At 54.0% G+C, this 22,123-nt stretch overlaps 1 protein-coding gene across 2 annotated transcripts in view; it reads left to right on the forward strand.

Annotated features, from left to right (window-relative positions):
• Nucleotides 1-562: 562 nt before the first annotated feature.
• The window catches only part of SFXN5 (sideroflexin 5), a 49,506-nt gene continuing 27,945 nt past the window's right edge, over nt 563-22,123 (forward strand). Inside the window, exons 1-6 of one of the 2 annotated variants that reach the window (XM_032223753.1) lie at nt 563-680; nt 5,349-5,417; nt 14,663-14,740; nt 19,839-19,865; nt 20,553-20,607; nt 21,314-21,339. In XM_032223753.1, the coding sequence (XP_032079644.1) occupies nt 624-680; nt 5,349-5,417; nt 14,663-14,740; nt 19,839-19,865; nt 20,553-20,607; nt 21,314-21,339 (312 nt within the window). In that variant the 5' untranslated portion in view covers nt 563-623. The other variant, XM_032223754.1, reaches the window with a different exon arrangement.

The raw sequence follows: 22,123 nt of genomic DNA on the forward strand, positions 1-22,123 counted from the left end.
CAGCCAGGGTTGACCTCCTCTAGGACTGGCCGGTTGGATGGCCTTGCAGTCCATGGAATTAACAGAAGGGACTTTAGAGAGGTTAAATGTGATATGAAGAATATCAGAAGCCACTTTATTATTATTTTTAAAGTGTTTTTCTTTTCATGCACATTTTGCTTTTTCTTCCTTACTTTATATTAGTAGCAGTCTTCAATTTCTTTCAATTTTTAAATAAGAGAGGGCGACTTCAATTCCCAGTATCCCCTGCTGGTTGATCTTTGCAGGGCTGGGGAAATGGGGAACCTTTATGACTCGGGGACATGCTGGCTCAGGAGTTCTGGGACTTACAGAAAGACCGCAAGTTATCAAGGCGCCAGAGTTCCCACCTCTGAGGCAGCCCGCGGGGCTCCTCCTTGGGGAAGGCTGCGGACGGTCGGCGCGGAGGACTACGCTTCCCAGGCCTCCCCTGTCTCGGAGGGGGCGGGGCCGCGACCGTCCGGCGCCGCCAGAGGGAACTACGCGCCCCAGAAGGCTCCGCGGGAGCTGCGGTGCGCTTCAGCCAATCGGGGGCGGGCGGCGCGGCCGGGGGCGGAGCCAGGCTGCGAAGAGCACTTCTCACGCGAAAGTGGCGGCGAGCGGGGATGGCGGAGAGCGCGGGGTGCCCGGCCTTCCAGCTGGGGAAGCCCCGCTTCGAGCAGGTGGGCTGCGGGGCTGCGCGCGCCGGCATCGGGCAGGGGGCGCCTGGCGGGTGGGCTCTTCGCGTCCCTCGCCCGGGGGCTCCGCTGCCGGGGAAGAGCGGCTCCCGCCCCCCTGCCGCCCGCTGATTGGGCGCTGCCGCTGTCGCTTTGCCTTCTGGAATTCCCGCCCTTTTGTGGATGCCAGGAGGACTTTTGATTGGCAGTTGCTTTCTCCAGGGGCGGGGCTTCTCCGCAGGTGGCGAGTTCGAGTCTGGCTGCGGGAAGGAGGCGGGGGAGGGGTGCGGCGGAACTGGGCCAGCTGCGCCAGGGCTGCGGGAAGCGTCCCCTGCGGGAGGGGGCTCAGGGCTGCCCGACTCCCGTTGGAGCCCCCCCTCTGCCCCAGCAGGGCGGCGGCGGAGGGCGCAGGCTGGCCCCGAGGGGGGAGGGGGCGGCAGCTCTTCGGCCCCAGCCGGGTATTGGGGAAGCGGCACCTCTGGGGCTCCAGCGCTGAGCCGCGCTGCCCAAAGCCAGGCCGGGGGTTGCATCTCTGGGCACCTTCGAGGGGACTCCCTCCGCGGGCTACAGAAGGGCTGGGAAGCGCTGTTGCCCGAGGGAGGCAAAGCGGCCGGCTTCCCTCCCGGTCCCGAACCGCTCTCCGCCTTTGCAGGGAGGAAGCCGCCCTCCCCCGAGGACTCCCCCCCCCGCTTGCTTCGGGGGCAGCCGAGTCCTTTGGAAGGAGGGGGGCAATTTCCCCCAAAGGGAGCCCTCCTCCTCCTCTGCCCACTGACAAAGGGCCTGCCGGGGTCTTCCTGCCTGGCAGTGCCAGCCTTTCGGGAGCGAAGATCCCCTGCTGCTTTGGGGGGGCGGAGTTTGATCTGGCACTGGGGAATGTCTGCCTTTCTGAGCCTCTGCAGGAGGATTGGCTGCCTCTGCTCTGGGCCCCTGGCCTCGGTTGGCCGCAGCTCCTCTTCATTGGAAGGGATGCCCCGTGTCTTCTGGCCCACAGCAGTTTATTTGCCACGGTTGTATTCAAAGTTCAGCCTCCATAAATATCACTAAATCTTGGACTTTGCTCATCAGTGCAGAATTGCCTCAACCTGCCCAGGTGATAAAGAAAGCCTTACCTGGGTGTTTCCTCCAGACCTTGAACTCTCGGGAGGGCCCCCGGGGGAGCCTGTGCTGCTTCCTCCTCTGCTGAAGGAGGGAAGCAGCTTTGGGGAGTTCCCCGGAGGGAACAAACAGAGTTAGAGGGTGCATGGAAATTTAGGGAGCAGAGGAGCAGGGAAGGCTCCAGATACCCCAGCCAAGCAGGGAACAGCCGCCTGTGACCTGCTGCAGTGGAGTTTGTGTCTTTATGGGGGGGAGGGAAGGACTTGAGGAGGGGGGGGGGTCCACCACTTCCCAGGCAGAGAGAACATGCTGCGGATTGCTGCTTTAGATTTCAAGAGAGAGGATCCCAACTAATGGAGAGCAAAGCAGGAAGAATTCCATGGATGAAGGTCCTTAGGGGGAAAACAGTTGGGGAGAGTTGGGAAACCTGAAAAACGAGATAACTGGAGCCCAAACCCAATCAATTCCAAAGAGAAATCCAGTGGGAGACCTTCCCGATGAGGCCACCGTGGTTGCACCAAAAGCTCTCTGGTGGACTGGAGAAAGGCAGAAGTTTAACCAACGGAAAGGGGCACATAGAGAAAACAGAACATCAGCAAATAACCCGAATCTGCCCAGATGGAGTCAGGGAAGCCAAAGGTCAGCATGAGTGATGAACAACAAAGAAGGAAGCAGATGTGGCGATTAAGGACGCAGACGGTCCTAGGCTGTGGAAGGAAGCAGCAAGGGTGCTCTCTATAGTATTTGACAATGCTGGGGGTCCATAGGAAACACCAGAAGAATGGAGAAGACCTCATGCTTTAGAAAAGGGGGCTCAGGAGACTGTAGACCAATTGGCTTAACACCAATCCTACCAGAAGGCATTGGGTTTGCAAGACTTCACCAAAGCTTTGGTCCTTTGATAAAACGGCCTATTGCCCCATCCTTCTTCCAATAGGAGAGAGTGGGCTGTTCCACCAGATGGAGTTGCCGTTGGTTGAACATCCATACCCAACACTTGGTCCTTCATGGGCCTGTGTCCACCTGGGGGCAGGTATTCAATGGGACATCTTACAGCTCTGTCCTGCCTCTCTTCTTCCTCAGCCTTCTTAGATCTTAAATGGGTGGGTGGGTTTGTCAATGAGATGCTCATCAAATTTGCAGATGGCCACAAGCTGGTAGAAATTCGGAAGCATCTCAGAAGATGGCTCAACCTTCAAAGGACTCTCGACAGACTTGAATATTGCCCCCCTTTTAAAAAGGGCTATTTAGCAGCAAGAAATAGGAAAAGCCAGAGGCCCAGGGAGAAAAAAATGATTCTTTTCCGGAGTGATCTGAGGATCCTTGCCCTAGTCATGGGGTTGGACTAGAAGACCTTGAGCCACCCTGGGAATCTGTGGGATGCATTGGGGCAGATGGGGGGGGGGGCGCCCTGGATGTGTCCTAGGAGGACAAAGAAGATCAGGGAGAAGAGGAGCATCCCACCCACCCTTCCTCTCTGGCAGAGAACGGAGGGCAGACCACGCTGTGGGGGATTGTAGAAGACACGGGGACCACAAGGACTGGAGGCACATTGTGATGACAGAGGATTCCTTGCTAAAAGGACCCAAGGAGGCTGCACCCAGTCCTTGTAGGATGCCATGGGAAAGGTGGCCTTCCAGGGGCCCACGCAGGAGCCCCCTGGGGCAGACTGAGCTGACCTAACCTCAGCCACAACCTTCCTTCCGGTCAGGTTCAGGCAAATGACCGTCCAGGAGAACAATTCCAAGCCCCTCTGGAGACTCTGGGTTGGGAGTCAAAGCCTCAGGGGCCTCAGCTCAGCCCAGTGTGTGAGAAAGAGGCTGCCATCCTGGGCAAGAAGCAAGCAGGACACAGCTTTGGCCAGGGTGGGCAAGCAAGAGGCCTGGGGGAGGCCAGAGAGGCAGCTGAGGGAGGCTTTGAGCCCCCTGGCAACTGCTGGGAGTCGGAAGCCCTGAAGACGGTGGCCGTCTCTTGCTGGCAGTGATGTTCCTTCTCCGAGGATCCACGGTCTGGGTCCACGGAGCCGGTTCTGAGACCCTCTGCCGGCGTGGCGGGCGTGGCCCAGGCGAGGGGGGCCGGGCCAGCTGTCTGGTTCGCTTAGCTAAGGAGAGCAGCTGCTTTGTTTTCCGCTGTGTCTCTGCCCAGAACTAATTTATTTTATGAAAAGATTTGCTTAATTAGTTTTGTTCTTTTGTGAGTGAGCCAAGCCATGTGAGAGGGAGAAGCAGTTCTGCACCAATTAAATTTTTTTCCAGGGCTGATTAACAAGAGTTTTTCTTCAAACTCTTTGGGATGGGGGTGGGAGGGGCGGATTCCTCTCTGCCCACTTCATTAGGGGCGGCTGTGAATGGCTGCTTTGAAGTGCCCGGGATGGGCACCTGCCTGGGTTTGTGAGGACGCTCTTCTAGCAAGAGCCGGGCATGGAGCACTCCCAGGACGGGGGTCTCGGGGTGGGCGGAGGTCCCTGCAGGGAGGACTGGTGGAAGGGCTCCACTCACAGGGCCCCCCCAGCAAGGCTCCCAGAAGGCCAGGGTTGTGTGATGCGCAGGGGGTGCAACGTCTGTTGGCACTGCCGGTGTGAATTAGGATGGCCCCTCCGGAGCAGCTCTCACACCAGGGAGCCCCTGAGGAGCCCCTAACGAGGGCCTGTTGGGTGGGGCCACCTGGGGCGCCCCTGCCTCAGCCTCCAAGCACAAGAAGGGCTGATTTCCATGGCTGGAAGAGCATTTCTGCTGCCAGAGGTTCCAATAGAAAGGGGGGAACCCTGTCTGGGAGGGTCCCCCCCCCGAGTGGAGCAGACTTGGCCAGTCGGACGCTCCCCTCGGAGTGGCCGGATCCTGCTCCAGGAGGCATAGCGGGGGTAGCTCCATGGCCAGGAACCCCGGGGCCCCTCGCCTGCTGCTGTGCCACTGCTGGAGGAGGGTGGGATTCTTGAGGTCTCCATCGAAGGGCCACCATTGCTCAGGCTGCCCCTGAAGGGGAGGGGGAGATCCACTGTGCTGGGTGGAGAGGATCCCTGCTTCCCTTCTGAAGCGCCAACCTCTGTGGTCCTGTGCCTGGCAGTGCCCGGGTCTTGACTGAGGCCACGGCTGTTTACAATGGTCTGGCGGTTCGGACTCAAAAGTGGGGGCTTACGGTCCCCCAATATCCTGGCTTTGAGCGGTAGCGGCGTCCCCAGTGTGGCCCCTGAGCCAAACTCGGCTTCTGTAACAAAAAGGAATCTTAGGGAGCCACATCCCCCATGCCGGGGGGCCCTGGGGCGTTGCCCCAGACATCCCAGGAGCCCTGGGCCAGCAGTCACCCGGGGGGATGAAGCTTGGCCCCAAACAGCACCTGCATTTATGGCCCCAGCAGTGAGGAGGGGGCCGGGGAGCCTTTTGGCATGAAGAATCGCGAGGGCTTTGGGGGGCTGGGCTCTTCCATGAGGGCCACAGGGGGCCTTGGAGAAGAGGCAGGGGGACTGCCGGGGGCCCCTGGGTCAGAGGGAGGGAGGCTGCTTGGCCGGGGGGGAGGGGAGAGGGAGGCCTAGTGGATGGGCAGTTCTCTGGCCCTGATGCGGCTGCTTCTGCCTCCCCCCAGGGCTCCTTCTATGGCCGGTTGAGACACTTCCTGGACATCATTGACCCCCGCACACTCTTCGTCACAAGGGTAAGTTCTCTGCCCCCCCCCTCAAACTCCCCCCCCCCCCGGCTTCCTTGGCGGTTTCCTTTGCAGAAAGTCCCGCTCCCATCACGGATCCAGTTTAATGCTTCAGCTGGGGGCTGGGGGCCTTCCTGGACCAGCTGAGCGCTCTCCGTGCGGATTCTGGCAGAGTCTGAAGGACGGCAAGTGGCCTTTTCTGCCCTGGGATTCTCCGCCTGGTCTTGCTGACTGCTCCCCTCCGCCCCTCCTCCCTTCCCAGCCGTCCGTCATCCGGTTCCCTTGCAATGCTTCAGGCCGGCCTTGTTCCTCGCAGCCCCCCAGGGCTGGGGCTGGAGAGATGAGCTTTCCCCGCCTCCTGGAATGGGTGGAGCTGCTCTGACTGGGCATGGGGGCTCCCATCTCTTCCTTGGGGGGGCCTTCCCTCCCAGAATGCTCCCTTTTAAGGGGGGGACTGAGGGACCCCATGGCTGGGGGTCTCCTCCCCTCCTTCCTGCTTTGCTGCTGCCTGAGGGGTGGTGGGGCAGACCTCCTACCCTCCACGGACAGCAGCACCCCCAACCCCCTCAGGCCCCCTTCTCAAACCCATCATGGGCTGCCCAGAGTCGCTGGGAGCAAATAAATTTAATAAAAAATAATAATAATGAGATTGGTTTTCACTTTGAATTAACTCCCTTGTGTCTAAGGAAGCAGCAGCCGGGGGGGGGGGGGGGCGCTGCAGCCGATGTTCTCCCTGGAAGGCAGCCCTGATCGCCAACTCCTGCTAAGCCCAGCTTAGTCTTACCTGCTCCTGTGGGCAGGAGAAGGTGGCACGTTTCCCCTGGACAAGCATGTCCCAAGGGACTGGCCGAAGGAGTCACCCCACCGCCCGAGCGACCTGCCCCTTGATGGGTCTCTCTGCCTGCCGCTTCGTGCCGGCCTTGGCTCTTGATTGGGGGGGGGCTCATTCAAAAAGGGTTCTGGAACTTGAGGGTCCCCTCGAAGGAACCAGGGGGTCAGGGTCCCAAGTAACACCCCCAAAAGATGGCTTCCATGTCTGACCCAGGCCTTCAGGGGGAACCTGGGTTGGGCCGCGTGGCCTTGTCCACGCCAGAGCCAGTGGCCCTCTGCGTCCCCCATCCCCTCCGGTGCCCTGGGAGACCTCATTGTCTCCCTGGAGGGAGCTGCTGCAGGGCCCCTGGTGGGAGGGGTGGGGGAACTGATGGGGAATTCCACTGCTCACTCGGCCACTAGCACTTGGGAGTATCCATATTGTTAAGTAGTTTGATGCATTTTCTCTGGTTTGGCATGAAATGGATTAGGGACGGGGAATGGTGAAATATCTCTGGTTAGGTGTGTGCCATGCCTGCCAAATAATTAGCTACATCAACATTTTGTGCAAGGATTAGATGTCTAATGATGGTCACCTACTAATATATGCATAAGTATATTTGGACCTGATTACTATCATACTTTAAGGAGGGCAAGAAGTTAATTACACCCCCCCCCCCACAAAGCACACTTAATTCCTGTCCTCCATTATCAGTTCCTTCTCTGCACTTATTTATCCCCATTAATTTCTTACACCTCACAGTCCCTGATGAAAAGTGTGACATAGCCAGAGATCCCATCCCCCCCCCAATGGGTGTGTACGTGTGTGCTTGTGTGCAAGTGTGCAAGAGGGATGGAAAAAGAGAATTAAGGACACAGAATGGGAGGGCAGAGCAGGTGAGTAGCTGGGGAGGGTCGTTATCTATAGTGCGTGTGGCTGTTAGAGGGAGAGAGCCACAACGCTCCAGCCGAAGGGGGCATCCTGTCACCACAGAGGACAACCAGACCCACTAGGGATTAAGCCCCAGCAATACCCACCCACAGCCCTGGTGCCCCTCATCTTTCCAGCCCCCCCCCCCCCCCCGCTGCCCCACACATCCCAATTGGGCCATTGCCACGAAAGGCCCCAGTTTCCCCACCCCTGACTTGGACAGAGAGATAAAAGACAAGAACGGAAGGAAGGGATGGAATGAGGGTAGGTCTTAATCCTGATAAGAATTGGGCAATCTGCTTGGAGGCATCTAGAAATTAGTCACTGGAAAAGAGAACGGTGACACCCGGAGTGTAAGAAAAGATTAATGTTTTGACAGTTGGGCACTTTAGCAGCCCACGTGATCCAGAGTCTCTCTCCATGTCAAAACCTACACAAGTTAAAATTGGGCAAGGACAGGCAGTCTGGGGTCATTCCGTATCCTAATGGGAGCCCATAATTTTGGCCGGGGGAAAAAAAACATCTTTTTTTTTATTAAAATTTTTTAATTTAAAACAAATACAACATTTTTCTTTACATGCTATGGAAAGTGTATCAGTTGGTTATAAATAGATTTTTGTGCATCTCTTCCACAGTCAACAAACATAATTCATGTTAACTCAAGCGTTTTAACTCAAAAACCATCTTTTGTCAAACAGGTCAAACATTCAAAAAGTAATCTGGGATGGTCCCAATAATTGTGGCAGGACCTGCAGTATAGCAGACATGGGAAATCCTGCCCCCGTCCGTTTAGATGTCCCACATGTTTTGCTGACATTTGCACATGTCTTATTAAGGCTGCGGGTGGAGGTTGCCAGAAGAGAAAAGCCAAACCAAGATTAATTTCTCCCTGGGGGAGAAACACCCCCCCGTCTAACAAGCTCCAGGGCAGCAAGGAAGCCCCTCGAGGGACCCGCTCTGGCCAGAGGCCAAAGTCCCTGATGAGCCCTGGGAGGAAACGCCGGCTGAATCCTGGTCTTTGGGAGCCCCCGGAGTTGCTTCAGGGATTCACTTGGTGGATTTTGAGGGTTTTAATTGGGTGGCTTTGAAGCCTGTGGGAAAGCAGGACCGAGCAACAGGCAGCGTTAAACCAGAAATCTAAATAGTTTAATTGCTTCTTGGGCCTGGTTGTTACGCATGTTGCTTCACACATTTCATAATCGCCAGGAATGCTCCGAGTTCTCAGCTTAAGCTCCCTCGATCTTCGTTTGTCCAGCAGGCAGAAAGTTGAAAATGGGCCCTTAAGTACCTTGAAGACTGGATCCGTCCGTCTCCCACTGTTCTTATAACTGGCTGGAGCTCTGAAACGCTTTCTGGAGAATACTAAAAACTCAGTTTTAGGGCCATTAACTTCAAGATGCTCTATAGGGCAGTGGTTCCCAAACTTGGCAACTTTAAGATTTGTGGACTTCAACTCCCAGAATTCTCCAGCCAGCAGAGCTTTTGATTTGAGCAGAGCTGGCTGGAGAATTCTGGGAGTTAAAGTCCACAAGTCTTAAAGTTGCCAAGTTTGGGAACCACTGGTATAGGGCAACATTTCCTAAACCTGGATAACTTACCCAAAAGTGTGTAAATGTCTTTTGTTTACTTATGTAATGACACACAATTCCATTACCCAATTACAATAGGGACATTTAAATTGACTTAAAATTTAAACTGAAGAAAGGGTTGACCTATTCTGCAAAGCCCCCCGAGGGCAGGACAAGGAGAGGCAACGGATGGAAACTGATCAAGGAGAGGAGCAACCTAGAAAACTAAGGGGAAATTTCCTGACAGTGAGAACTATTAACCAGGGGAAGGACTCCGCTCCAGAAGGTGTCCGTGCTCCATCACTGGAGCTTTCGATAAGGGATCAGGCAGCTATTTATCCAGGGTCTCCTGCTTGAGCAGGGGGCTGGATTACCCCAAGATCCTCTTCCAACTCTGTTATTTAAATTTAAACTGAGGAAGGAAGGGGTCAGCCAATTCTCCAGGGCGCCTGAAGGCAGAACAACAATTAATGGATGGAAATGTAGGGAATTCTGGGAGTTGAAGTTCACACATCTTAAAATCTCCAAGGTTGAAAAAACGCTGTTCTGGAGAGTTCAAAAGGTAGATCCCCCCCCCCCCGCCCCACTTCCAGTTGCACTCCATCCATCCATTTATAAAGTAGAAATCTAGCATATAGTTTACTAAATTTAGATAAAAGATGAATTGGCAGGTAGTTGTCAGGATCACACTTGTCATCGTTTTCAGTACAGAGGAAAGGTAATATAGAATTACGCAAGCCTTGTGGCAGATAGAAATAATTGTTTAGAGCAGTAAAAAGGGGGAATGAAGGAGGCCCCCACCGAACAGGATTTGATCTTGGAATTTCTGGAAAGAGTAAACCTTTAGCTGTAGTTTTATTCTTTCCTCTTTCTCCATTGAACTGTTAATATTTCAATTTCCGAGGGTGAAAGCAGCGACTGTTCGGAAAAGGGTGCACTGTTAACAGGTGTGCAGGTCCACACCTGGAGCAGGTAAGATCCATTATCTGCACACCAGGCAGAAAATGTGACCGGAGAGAGAGTGGCTTTATCCCTTCCTCCACTGGAAAGAAAGAAGAAAGAAAGAAAGAAAGAAAGAAAGAAAGAAAGAAAGAAAGAAAGAAAGAAAGAAAGAAAGAAAGAAAGAAAGAGAGGGAAACCCTGTTTTTGAGTGTTGGGAAAAGAGGGGCTGCACGTAATCATCATCTTTCGACCACAATTGAGCCCAGCATTTTTATTGCTAAACAAAACAATTGTTATGGGAGTTTTGCTTCATTTTACAACCTTTCTTGCCGCAGTTGTTATGTGAATTACTGCACTTGTTCCTTTAGTAACATGGTTGTTAAATGAATCTGACTTTTCCACTGACTTTGCTTGTCAGAAGGCCATAAAAGAAGATCACAAAAGGGCTGTGATGGTGCAGTGGTTAGAGTGCGGGATGGCAGGCAAACTCTGCCCGCAGCCAGGAGTTCAATCCTGACTGCCTGGAGGTTAAGTCAACCTCCCTCCCTCCTCCCTTCCTCCTTTTACAACTGCTTTGTGGCCTCTTTACGACCTCTGGACTTCAACTCCCAGAATTGTTTTGCCACTGTTGTTAAGCAAATCAGACGGTTGCTAAGTGAGCCCAGCTTCCCCCACTGACTTTGCTTGTCTGAAAGACAGTGACGCTGCAACCGTGGCAAATACAGGCCAGTTTCCAGGTACCCAAAATTAGACCGTGTGACAGTTGGTGGGGACAGTTGGTGAAGGTGAGGACTGAATCAGTTTATCCCGGTCTAAATGTCGCTTTGGACACCCGCTAAGCTAGTGGTTGTAAGACGAGGACTCCTGGAGGTAGCCTGAGCCTAGCGGCCCTTCAGGCTGGCAGAGCCGACCGGGAGCATCTGTGCGCAGGGCTCGCTTCATCCCCGCCCGCACCCTGGTGGGAAGAAGCCCCTGTGATTCAGGCGTGATTCATGCCGGCAGCCGGACCAGGGTGGCAGATGGGCAAAGAAGCCAGGATGGAGCCTGTGGGCTGTTCGCAGGCTGGGCTGAAAACCTCAGGCAGAGCTGAAAGGTTTCCATGTTCGACGTCCTGTTTAACAACGGCAAAGTGGGGATGGAGGGTCCAGTCCCTGCCTCTCAGCCCGGCCCACCTCACAAGAGTTGTGAATGCAAGTGCTCCTCGACTTAAGATTGCAGTTGAGTCTCAAATGTCAGTTGCTAAGTGAGACAATTGTTGTGAGTTTCTCCCATTTTACGACCTTTCTTGCCACGGTTGTTAAGTGAATCGCTGCAGATGTTAAGTAACCCGGATGTTAAGTGAGTCTGGCTTCCCCATTGACTTTGCTTGTTGGAAGGTCGCAAAAGGGGATCACATGACTCTGGGACACTGTGACCCTCATAAATACGACTCGGTTGTGCAAATTTTGATCACGTAACCATTGGAGATGCTGCTTTGGTCGTAAGTGTGAAAAACGATCATTCAGGGCTGTTGTAACTTCAAACACTCACTAAATGCACTGCTATAAATCAAGGACTACATGTTTGCTGCCCTGAGTTATTTATAAAAATAATAGAAGGCAGAATAAAAAAGTCTTTTTCAAGAAAGGAAGATCCGTCCCACCGCTTGTCCCTCTGCCTTCTTCCCAAGCAAAGGATGGGGGGGGGGCGATCATCAATCAGACAACCAGCTGGGAGGGACCTTGGAGGTCTTCTAGTCCAACCCCCTGCTCAGGCAGGAGACCCAGTATACCTTCCTGGGGCAGATAGGAAGACGCCACCGGGTTTTGCAATGGATCTCTTAATCCAAAGCTGCACTTACACACTGGATGCGGTCCAGGTATGCTCCCCCTCCCCACCACGTGCCCCCCCCCCTTCCATCACTGATGACTAAGTGGTGAGCATCCAGGAAGCCCAAAGACGGATCTTCTAGAGCAGTGTTTCTCAACCTTGGCGACTTTCAGTCCTGTGGACTTCAACTCCCAGAATCCCCCAGCCAGCATAGCTGGCTGGGGGAATTCTGGGAGTTGAAGTCCAAAGGACTGAAAGTCGCCAAGGTTGAGAAACACTGTTCTAGAGTGATTAATCTGTGAAGGAGAAAATGCCAAGTTCCCCCCCCTCACCTCCCCATACTAGAGAAGCGTGGAAATGCCACTAAAGCCGGCTCTTCCGTGGCTCTCCCTGCAGAGTCCTGGGGGCCTGGAGGGTCTCCTTGGAGGGAAGCTGCTGGGTAGGTGTTTGAGGGAATCGCAGCCGGACTGCTGGCGCTTCCTCCTCCTCCTCTTGGCCAAAGCTCGGAGAGAAAGCCTTTCTCGCCAGCCAGACAGGAGACCCTTAAACCTTTTGCGGTTTCTGGCATTTTAATGGCTTCTTTCATTGCGGACATGAGAGCTGAACCTTGCAAAAAGAATTGCGTGTAGCTGATGCCACAGCGACAAAAGGCACAGGATCAACGCACTCCTGTCCCGGATGAGCTGGTGGCCTCAACCTCTTCCCCACAGATCGGCTGCCGCTAGAGCTCCCTCTTCCATGCCAACCTCTTTCCAGGCCCCCTTCTGGAGCCGAGTCCCTGCGTGTGTGCGGAGAGGATCTGCCGCCTCCTCCTCCTCCTCCTCCTCCTCCTTCCTGGCAGGTGTGAGACTTCGGTGCTTAAAATTAGGCTCTTAATTGCTTGTAATGAAACTGTGTGGGACCATCTGAAGGATTCGGCAGGTTTTTCTGTGAAGCTAATTTAGTCCATGCGACATTTGCTACTAACGCACAGCAGGGGGATTGGGGAGTTCGGGGGAACTGGCAGGCTGCCAGGGGGTGGGGTGGGGATGGGGGGGGTGTACCCTCCCCCCAAGAAGGGGTCCAAGTGGCTGGCAGAGGATTGAAAGGGCCGCTTCCCTCTACGACGGCCTTCGGGCTTTGGTTTTGGGGAGGTTGTTATTGCAGATGGTACGTCCTCCACTTACAACCATAATGGAGCCTGGCCGTTGTGAAGTGGGTCAGCCCATGATGGACCCTTTGGGGGCGGTCGCAAACCCTCGTCCGCTGTGGGGCGTTCTGGCAGGGCCCAGGTGCAAATGCCGTTTTGGGGGAGGGTGGGGGGGGCTGCAGACAGCTGCCCATCTCATCCTGAAATGCCATCACAGGATGGGGGGGAGGGGGGAGCAGTCAGACCGTCAGAACCAGGCGCTACAAACCTTTGGGGGGGGCGTCTCTTGCAACATCAGTGTGTGTGTTGTGTTGCGTGTGCCCTGCGTGTGTCCACTTTTGAGAGCAGGCAGCGGAATCTCATTTTTAATGGGTGCCAGGGTGCCCACAGGGGTAAAAAGGGACAATAAAGGTCATCTATCTAATCTTATGGATTGGGGTTCCAGCAGCCGGAGCAAAGGAAGAAGGCAGTGGAGTGAAGGGTTAGGGCAGGGCAGGGGGCATTCCCCTTCGCCTCTGCTTGGGCCTGGTCCTAGGTTGAGGGGGGGGCTCACCTCCTGGCCATGGGAGCCCCCCGCCTGCATCCAGGCCCACCTTGCTCAGAGCTTTGCACTCCTGCATCTTCCCTCAGGACAAGCTTCTCTCTCAGCCCCCCCAAAAGAGGGCCCAGAGGCTTTCAGGAAGCCTGGGCCATTTTGTGCTGCTCGGGGTGGGGGGGGGGCATTGGTCCTGGGGGGCCAGCTGGGCCTGCCAAGGTTGTCATAGTAACCAGGAGAGGACAAGAAGGCCCATTGATGCATTTTCTGGATCTCCATTCAGAGGAGCGGAGGGAAGCCCAGAGAAGGCCGGGAGCTGGACCATTTGGGTGTCTGAAAACATGCTAATGAGGAGGAGGAGAGTCTCCCCGGAATGCTAAGCAGAGCTTGGCTGTGTTTTCACAGGAAAATGGGTCAGTTTCTGGGCTGCTTGGTTACCGTTCCCCAGCCTGGCTCTGGAGGCTCAAGCCAGCAGGCGGTGGGCAGCCTTGGCTCTCCTCCTCCAGGCCTCGGGTGACCCCTCCCTCCCGCCTCTGGGGCTGCCCCCTTGGGAGCTGCCTCTGGGTCCCTGGTGGCAATCAGGGTCCCTGACCCTTTGGGGGAAGTCCAGCTGACGAGATGGACCTGGTCATTTGTCCAGTATCTGCCATTGGGTGCTGCCCTTCTCTGGATCTGGCAAACGTCTTCACTCCTCCCCCCACCACCGTCTCCCCTCGCACTGGCTTTGCACCCAGAAGGGAGAATCTTTGGGGCTCAGGGCTGAAATGGGGGGCCCTGGTGCTCTCTGGGCGGGGTGGTTTCCTTGCAGACGTTTGATGCCCAACTAGAGAATGCCATCAGTGCCAGGAGGGGGTAGGGTTCACTCGGAGGATGTTAGCTAGTTGCCTGATGAAACGTCGGAGAGAAAACCTCCCAGCTCAGAGAGCACCCGGGGCCCTACAAGGAAAGTGGGGCTGGTGGAGAGGCTGGCGGAGGGGTGGACCCCTAGCTCAGAGGGGAGAGAAGGTCTTGGGGCTTCCGAGGGGCTCCCTGAATCTGGGAAGAGGCTGGCTGGCAGAGGCCCCTGAGGGACTCGCAGGGCCAAGCGCACTTGGGAAGCCTTGAGAGCAGGGCTGTCAAACTCGCCATGGCACGTCGTCCTCACGGATGTATCACAGCTTTTCCCCCCTTTGCTAAACCGGGAGGTGGGCGTGGCCCTCAGGCTGCGAGTTTGAAAACCCCCCCCCCCCGCTTTAGAGCAATTGCCGAGGAAGAAGCCAAGTGGCCACATCTGCCTCCCTCACCATCGGCCCCGTCAGCTGCCCCGCAGGGACTCCTCAGCCGCTCTGGGGCCGCCTGTATGGCGAGGTGTCCTCCCTCCTCTTGCTTGGAAGGGGAGTCCAGGCAAGGCCTTGCCAGCTGCTTCGAGCCTCGCTCGCGGTTGCTTGGTGCCCCTCTTCTCGGGGGGGGGTCCCAAGCGCAGCCCCTGCTCTCCCCCCCTTGTTCCTCCCTGGCCCTCCAGGGAGGGGCTGATGCTTGCTGTCTTTTCAGAGCCGCCTGAAGGAAGCCATGCAGCTGCTGGAAGACTACAAGCACGGCTCGCTGCCCCTGGGAACCACCAACCAAGAGGTGATCGGAGGGAAGGAAGGAGCCCCCACCGTCCCCTGAAAGAGAGACCCGGGCCCAGTGTGGGGACAACCAGAGGTTAGGTAGTCAGACGCTGATGCGGAAGCCAGGCGTGTACCAGCTGTGCCCTTCCTGCCCGTGTCTCTTGTTAGCACAAGGGGCCCTCGGGCGTCTCTTCCCAAGAACGGCAGTGTGTGTGTGTGGGGGGGAGAAATCCCCTCCTGCCAGATCCCAGAAGGTCCCCCAAAGGGGCAGGAATGGTGGTTTCCAAGTATTTCCCTTTCATCCTCCTTGATCCAGGCTCAAGTGCTTGATAGTTCGGATTCCATCACTGGCATTACTTCATAGCTGGCATCCAGTGGCCTTTGAGGCTTTGGCCACGCTGGACAGCTGGTGAGGGCCCACGCAGGCAGCCCTTAACTTAAGGCCATTTGTCACCGACCCAGTTGGCCATGTAACATTGCAACCTTTTTTGTGGAGGACATTAAGTGAACATGGTGGCCATAAAATGAAGACCATGGACACTAAGCAAACCCGTGGCTTGGAATGTTGTGGTTTTCCAAAAATATCATAAGACACAGCCACGTGATCGTGTGACCCATAAGTGCAGTCCTGTACCCCAGCCCCTGAAGCCATGTGGCCTGGGGAGGGGAGGGAGGGAGGGAGGGTGGCAACCATTCCAATTTCAGAGCAGGGCCGTAATTCCCTTTTTTCCAGGCAGGACACAACTTTGAGTGTTTTCTAAGTTGAGGACTACCTATATTTCCTAGATGCCCTCCAGCACTTGAGTTCTGGATCCTGAACTAAAGGGGCTTCTCCTGGCCCACATCCCAGCTCTTAGCTCTGGTTTCAGCTGCCGCCGGGCAGTTCGGGGTCCGCCCTTCGCCCGGGGGTCTCCAGGGTCTCCAGGCTGGGCTTGGGCAGATTGTGGGCCAGTCCCGAAGTGGCAGGGCCAGGAGCCCTGATCGGCCCCGGGCATTTATCCCTTCTCTGCCCTGCAAAATCCAGGAGGAAAGGCAGCTGGCAGCCCAGCCACACGCCAGCAGATTCCATGGAGCCTCCTCCGAGGAAGAGGTGCTGCTTCCCCGACTCCTGATGGAGCTCGCCCAAGGTCTGAGCTGCACCCGCAGGGCCGGCTGTAGCACGGAGCACAGGCTGTGAGGGAGCGAGTTCCAGGCCAGCCAGGCAGCTCCTGTAGCTCTTCCCTTGGGCCTCCTGTCCTCAAGGAAGTCTGTGCATCCGGAAGCAGCAGAGGACGCCTGGAAGGAAGTAAAAGAAGCTGGAAGGGCCGAAGGTGGGAAGAAGATAAGAAAGCAAACACACACACACACACACACACACGGTCCCTTTTCTCCCCAGCCTTAATTAGCAGTAGAAAAGAGCCTTTTCTCACCTGAGGAGGCCCCCTGCAGTCCACCCAATTGTGTGAATTCCCCCCCCCAGGAGAGCCTTTGGGATCGGCTCCATTTAGTGACCAGGCGGCAGTTGAATCATTCCGAACTTCCTTCCAGGATGTTGTGAGGACTAATTAATTAACAGTCGTAAAATGTTATTTAAGTGCTCTGAATTTTGAATAGCTCCATCCCTTGCAGAATTCTTCTGCTGTGGCTTTTGCTATTTTACACCTGTGTCCCTCCCCTGGCCCTGGCAGGGCTCCTCCTCGGGGGCTCGGCTGGGTGCGATCAGGAGAAGATTGAGCCTCTGATTTGCACAGCTGGAGGACAGCCAGGCGCCTGGCCAGTTTTCCCACCCCGGCTATTCGAGCCCTGAGGTCTCTCCAGTCAGCCACACACGTCCAATCTTGCGGGCGGCTGGGACGGCCTGGTGCTAAGAAGCGTTTTGGAGGCCAATTTAAGCACCGAAAGCAAACCGAGCGGAACCCAGCAGGGGGTGCTCTGAAGAGGAGGTGGAGGGGGGAAGGAAAAGGCTGATGGGAAAGAGGAGACCGTCTGTGTGTCTGTGTGTGTGATCCAGATGGTCCCTCCTGCTAGCCACCTCTTGCCCAAAGGATGAAGGACGAGCAAGCAGCTTCTCAGCCTGGGCCACCCGATTCCCCCCGGATGTGCAGGACATCAAGGACCCCGCTGGCTGGGACGATGAATTGGTCCAGCACGTGAGGAGGGCACCAGGTTGGGGAAAGCTTGTCAAGCAGCTGAATATGGTGCAAGATGAATGGCAGTTCCATGAAATTATGTAGATGTGCTACAAAATAATTCCCTAGAATACTAAAGACTGGGTTTGTGTGTGGAAACCCTGGCCGAAGAGCTTCCTGGGCCTCTGACAGGGCAGCCTCTTCCCTCGTTTACCTGGAGCACCAAAGATCTGCTTCCTCTTGGATCCTTGGCGAGATTCTCATGCAGAACTCCTGCCTGCGCTTGGCTTCTCTGCGACACCGTTTCCCTTCTTTTATTCAACGATTTTCCTGGCACCCCAAACTTACGTCTGTGTGGCAAGTAGGGAGCTGAGCTAAGACGAGAAACCGTCTTCGGCCACGGAAGTCTCCAGAGGTCCAGCAAGAGACCCCGAGACCCCTCGGGGTTTGGAAACTTCTTTTCTTTTTGTTTTTTATTTATTTTTAATTTTTGAATAAACACAAACAAAGAAGACACAACAAACCCCATAAAAACATCTTCCATTACAAATGGTAAAAGGTGTGTCAGTTGGTTACAAAGAACTTTCGTACATCCCTTCCACCGTCATTGCCTATGATTCATATCAAGTTATATATTTTACATCAGATATATTCACATATATTACTATCATCATACCTCCTCCTTCATATGACTATAGCTGTTTTAACATCCCTTTAAAGTTTAAAACAAACTACATAATGGCATTCCATTATATATTTTCAATAACATCCGACAACATGTGTTTAAAACACATTCAAAATAAAAATTAATTATGTTTGATAACAAAATTTTTGCACCTCTTAATCACTGTTTACAATTTATATCCAATTTCCCCTTTTTCATGTCGATACAAATATTACATTATTATCATTATCAGTCATTTATTTAACAATAGTTTGACTAAGTTTATCTTACTCTCTCCCCTTTTTTTCACCATTTAAAATTTATACCAAATTTCCTCTTATGAAACCAATAACATATGTATACATTGTTATCATTATCAATTATTTATCTAACTTTATCCATTATCACTTCATTTTTAACATAATGCTCTAATTTTAACTAACTTTAACTTGTGTTTTGTTATTAGTTTTCATATCTCAACCTGTGTCTTTCCAGTAATAGTGTAGTCCTATTTCTTTAGTCATTTGTGGAATTGGTCTTCTGGTTATTTCCTTCATCAAATTTGTGTGAACTTCTCTTCGCAACTTGTTGCTTGTTACATATCTTGGAAAATCTCAAGACCCTCCATCAGCGACTTTAATCAGCTTATTTTTGGTTATCAGTAGTACTTTTGTCAAAGTTTCTCTCCATCAATTCTTCTCTTTTTTCTTCTTCTATACATTGAGATCTGGAGTAGAACGCCTTTCCATCTATCTTCCCTTTCCATGTTCCACTCTTCCCATCTCCAACCACACCCAGTTCACTGTCAATATCCACAATTATCTTGCCTCTTTGTTCATTTTTCCCTTGGGTTTTTTTCCCATTTGCTGGATATCTTCCATTTTTCCACCAGGTTTTACCACATTACAATTTATATTTTCAATATTTTCCAATCTCTTCTCAACTCCCTCTGTTGTTTCTAATAATTTTTGAATTTCAAACATAATCTGTTGTAATGTTATGGTCTCTTTTTGGTATCGTGCTATCCTTCCAGTTAGTAAACACTGCCACTCTAGTTTAAAAACAAGGTTTTGTTTTCACTTCTTTCCAGCTACCAAAGAGCATCCAAAGAGCATCTGTATAAACAACCCATGCTCTTCTCCTTATCTCTCTATAAACAAGCTGAAGCCTTTGAAGTGCAAGGTCAAAATGATCAAAGAGAAAAAAGAAAAAGCAATGTTTCCAGGACTCAACCTCCAAGTGGCAGTGTAACTTCTTTTCCCTCTGAGGTTACTACCCTCTTTATATTCCTTTTATATCTTATTTATGTTTCAGGTTTAGAAGAAACAAAATTCTTAAATGAAACAAAATAAAAAGAAAAAAATCCATCTCAACCAATATTGTAGAAATAAAGAAAAAGATTTAATCCATAGGTGAACAAAAATAGAAGAAAAACCGATACTTTCACTTTAAAAAGTAGAAAATGTTTACAAAACTTCCATCCATTGGGGGGGGGGCGAAATAACACACTGTCCAATAATGCTTAATTTCGCCGCTTATTTTCTTTTCTTTACCAGTTTAGTTTAGCTTCAATCTTTTTTTGGGCAGTCTTTTAGATGAACACACTTTCTCTTTCCGCTTTCCTCCCGTTGCGGAGCTGTCCCGACTTCAGCAGCTTGGGGCTGTGCTTATGTCGCCGGCAAGAAGAGATTCTCTTGGATCAATCAGGGACTTTGCGGTGTCCCTGAGATCAGCAAGACATATTCTTCCCTGTCACCATCTCTTCGGGACAGTTTAGGTCCAAATTGACCGTCCAGCGGCAAAAGTGCCAACTGCGATCTCGGAGCTCTGAGATCGCACGTCGTGTCGGCGTGATGCCAGATCCTTAGTCCGGAAACTTCTTTTGGATGAACTGTCTGGAGGCCCTTGGCTGTTGACAGGGCAGACCCCAGAGGGACGTCAAAAAGCAGCCCCTGAATTCAGGGGCCCTTTGAGGAGGGGGCTGGAGAGGAGGGCCCATTGGTCGCCTCTCCTGCCTGGGATTCTGCCTTGATTGGCCAAGGAGAGGAAGAGCCCCTTCCTTTCCCCAAGAGGGGGCAGAGTTGCCCCCACCCCATCTTGCCATCTGATGCACACATGGCCCCACTGAAAGCATCTCTCCAGTTCAGGTTGTAGGGCAGGGTTAGTCAATCCCTGCCCCCCCACAGCGGGTTTTGGGACAAGGTGGGTGTTCCTTCCCTCCAGTGAATTTGACCTCCTGCTCTCCTCCTTGCCACTCCTCCCCTAAGGCTGCCTTTTGGGTAAGGGTCTCTCTCGTTGCCTTCGGCCTGCGTATTTGAACCTTAACCCTCTCTTTTGCCTTCCAGCTTTGGAGAGCACAGAAAATAAAACAGGTAACCTGCTCAGAGTCCCTCCTGGGTGATTGGAGGAGGCTTCTCCTGTGCCGCCCTTGGCCCTGATGGGGAAGGCAGGGATCCCTCGTGATGGCCAGGGCCCCTCGGTCCCCGAGTAGCCACCCTGGGCATCTTTCTTCCCAGGGAGCCTTGGTCTTCCCTTTGCCATCTGCCGTCTCCTCCAGAGCACGAGGTCTTCAGGGGCCCAGCCACTCCAGAGCCTGGGTGGGGAAGAGATGGGAGTCGGAGTGTAGATTCCTCTGCATGCCCATAAGGATCAGGCAGGTTTTCCTTCCTCCACCCCAATTAGCTCGGCTTCAGCCTGGATGGCTGCGGGGGGGAATTGCTGTTCCCCCCATGCGCCAAGAAGCAGATTTTTTGCAATGGGGTGTGCGATGGGCCTCAGGAAGGGCAGGGAGGGGCTGCCTCAGGAGGGATCAGATGGGAGGGAAGGAGCCACAGCTGAGAAAAAGGGGGGGGGAAGAAATTTAGAACTGAGCTGCCTGAGCCTCCCAGTCTGTAAAAGAGGCAGTGGGCGGTTTGAACCCCCACATTTGCAAGACTGGAGCCTTACCATGAAACAGAATCAGCTCACCTGGGGCTGTTCCCTGCCTGCTCTGCTGGGAGGGAGAGGGGGGGCTTCCGGGGAAGCTGCCTCCAATTTCACGGCGTCTCCTACTTTTCTAGGCCATCATCCACCCGGACACCAACGAGACCATTTTCATGCCTTTCCGAATGTCAGGTATGGGCCCAGGGAGGTTGGCTGGGTTTCGGGCGCTCACCTTCTCCAATCCTGGGTGCTTCTCTGTGCGGTCAGTGCCTGGCTCAGCCGCTCCGTGCCCCCCCCTCCAGCTGAATTCTTCGGGGGAAAGCCCAGTCCCAGGAGGGGGGGCGCCACCTTCCTCGCCCCCCTCCCACTATAAATGAGCAAGCAGGCGAGGAGGAAGAGAATGGGTCAGATCCGAGAGGGCCAGCCAGGGAGAGCCATCCGCCCAGAGGGCCCTGATGGCCGCAGGATTCCCCTCAGGTGGCCTCGATGGGCTAAGGAGGTCAAGGAGCCCACCTGACCTTCCTCAACTGGGGGGTCCTGTGCCTGTACGTTCACACCCTGCCCTTGTGGGAATGCTCTGTGGCTTCTCGCGTGGGAGAAAGTGGGCTCCCTAAAGGGATAGCTATAAGAGCTAGCCTTCCCTCACCCGACAGGTTCTGGGTGTCTGGACTACAACTCCCAGGGTTCCTCACCTGGTTGGGCGTTCTGGAGGTTTTGGTTTCCCCCCCATTTGGGAATCCTGGCTGCAAAACTCTGGCCGGCCATTAGATGGCCCAGGTGGAACGTCTCTGTGCTGCCCCCCAGTGTTCACCTGAGTTCTTGCAGCCCCCATCCAGCAACTCTTCTTGGGGGTGGGGGAGTGCCTGGGTCTCAAAAGATGCCTTTCTTTTTTCCTTAGGTTACATTCCTTTTGGCACGCCTATTGTAAGTGTGAAAGCCTCGCACCTTCACTCCTTCCCTCTGCCTAGCAAGAAATGCCTTTCTTAGCTTTGTCTTCCAGTTCTCTGGTTCAGTCGGGACGTCACTCATGGGCTCCTTACGTACCATGAAGGCCCCCCCCCGGTTCCCGGAGGCCCTTGTCTGCTTGCCGTTGCATTACTAGGCTGCCAGGGGCCCCCAGATGGCCCTGGGGGCTGGCTGGGCGCATCAAAGACCCCGTCCCTCTTTGGGGCCCAGCTGAAGTGGGCAGGCTGCCCTCTGCCTCCCTCCAGCATGGCTGCTACTGGGGGGCGAAGGACCAGGGAACAGAACGGCTGGCTGAGAGAGCAGAGGCCGCGCCGGGGACGGGGACGGAGGAGGAGGAGGAGGAGCCTGCGGCCAGAGAGGCGGCATTGAGCAGCGTTTGGCTGCCATTTTGTGGGGAGGCCTGTGCTTGGGCAGCCCTTGCCTCCTTCCGGGGGAAGCACTGGCCCCCGTTGCCGCCATCCTCCTCCTGGGGGGCCGCCCCTCCCTCTGCCGTCTCCTTGGGGAGCGTTCTGGCCACATTGCAGGAGACATATGGGCCTCGCAGTAATGATCTCTTGAAGGAAGGCATGGCAGGGTTCCCAGCGTAAAGAGGGGAAAGGTGTCCTTATTTATGTTTAACATTTGGGTGGTAATCTGTAATTAACTTTGCAAAAAGTTAAACACAAATTTGAGTTAGCGATCAGGTTGACACCCGAATCGGCCCAAATCCAGGCCTGTCAGAGGAACTGAGAGCTGTCAGCGG

This window comes from Thamnophis elegans, chromosome 9 (genome assembly GCF_009769535.1).
Source record: "Thamnophis elegans isolate rThaEle1 chromosome 9, rThaEle1.pri, whole genome shotgun sequence".
In the NCBI taxonomy this organism is placed as follows: Eukaryota; Metazoa; Chordata; class Lepidosauria; order Squamata; family Colubridae; genus Thamnophis; species Thamnophis elegans.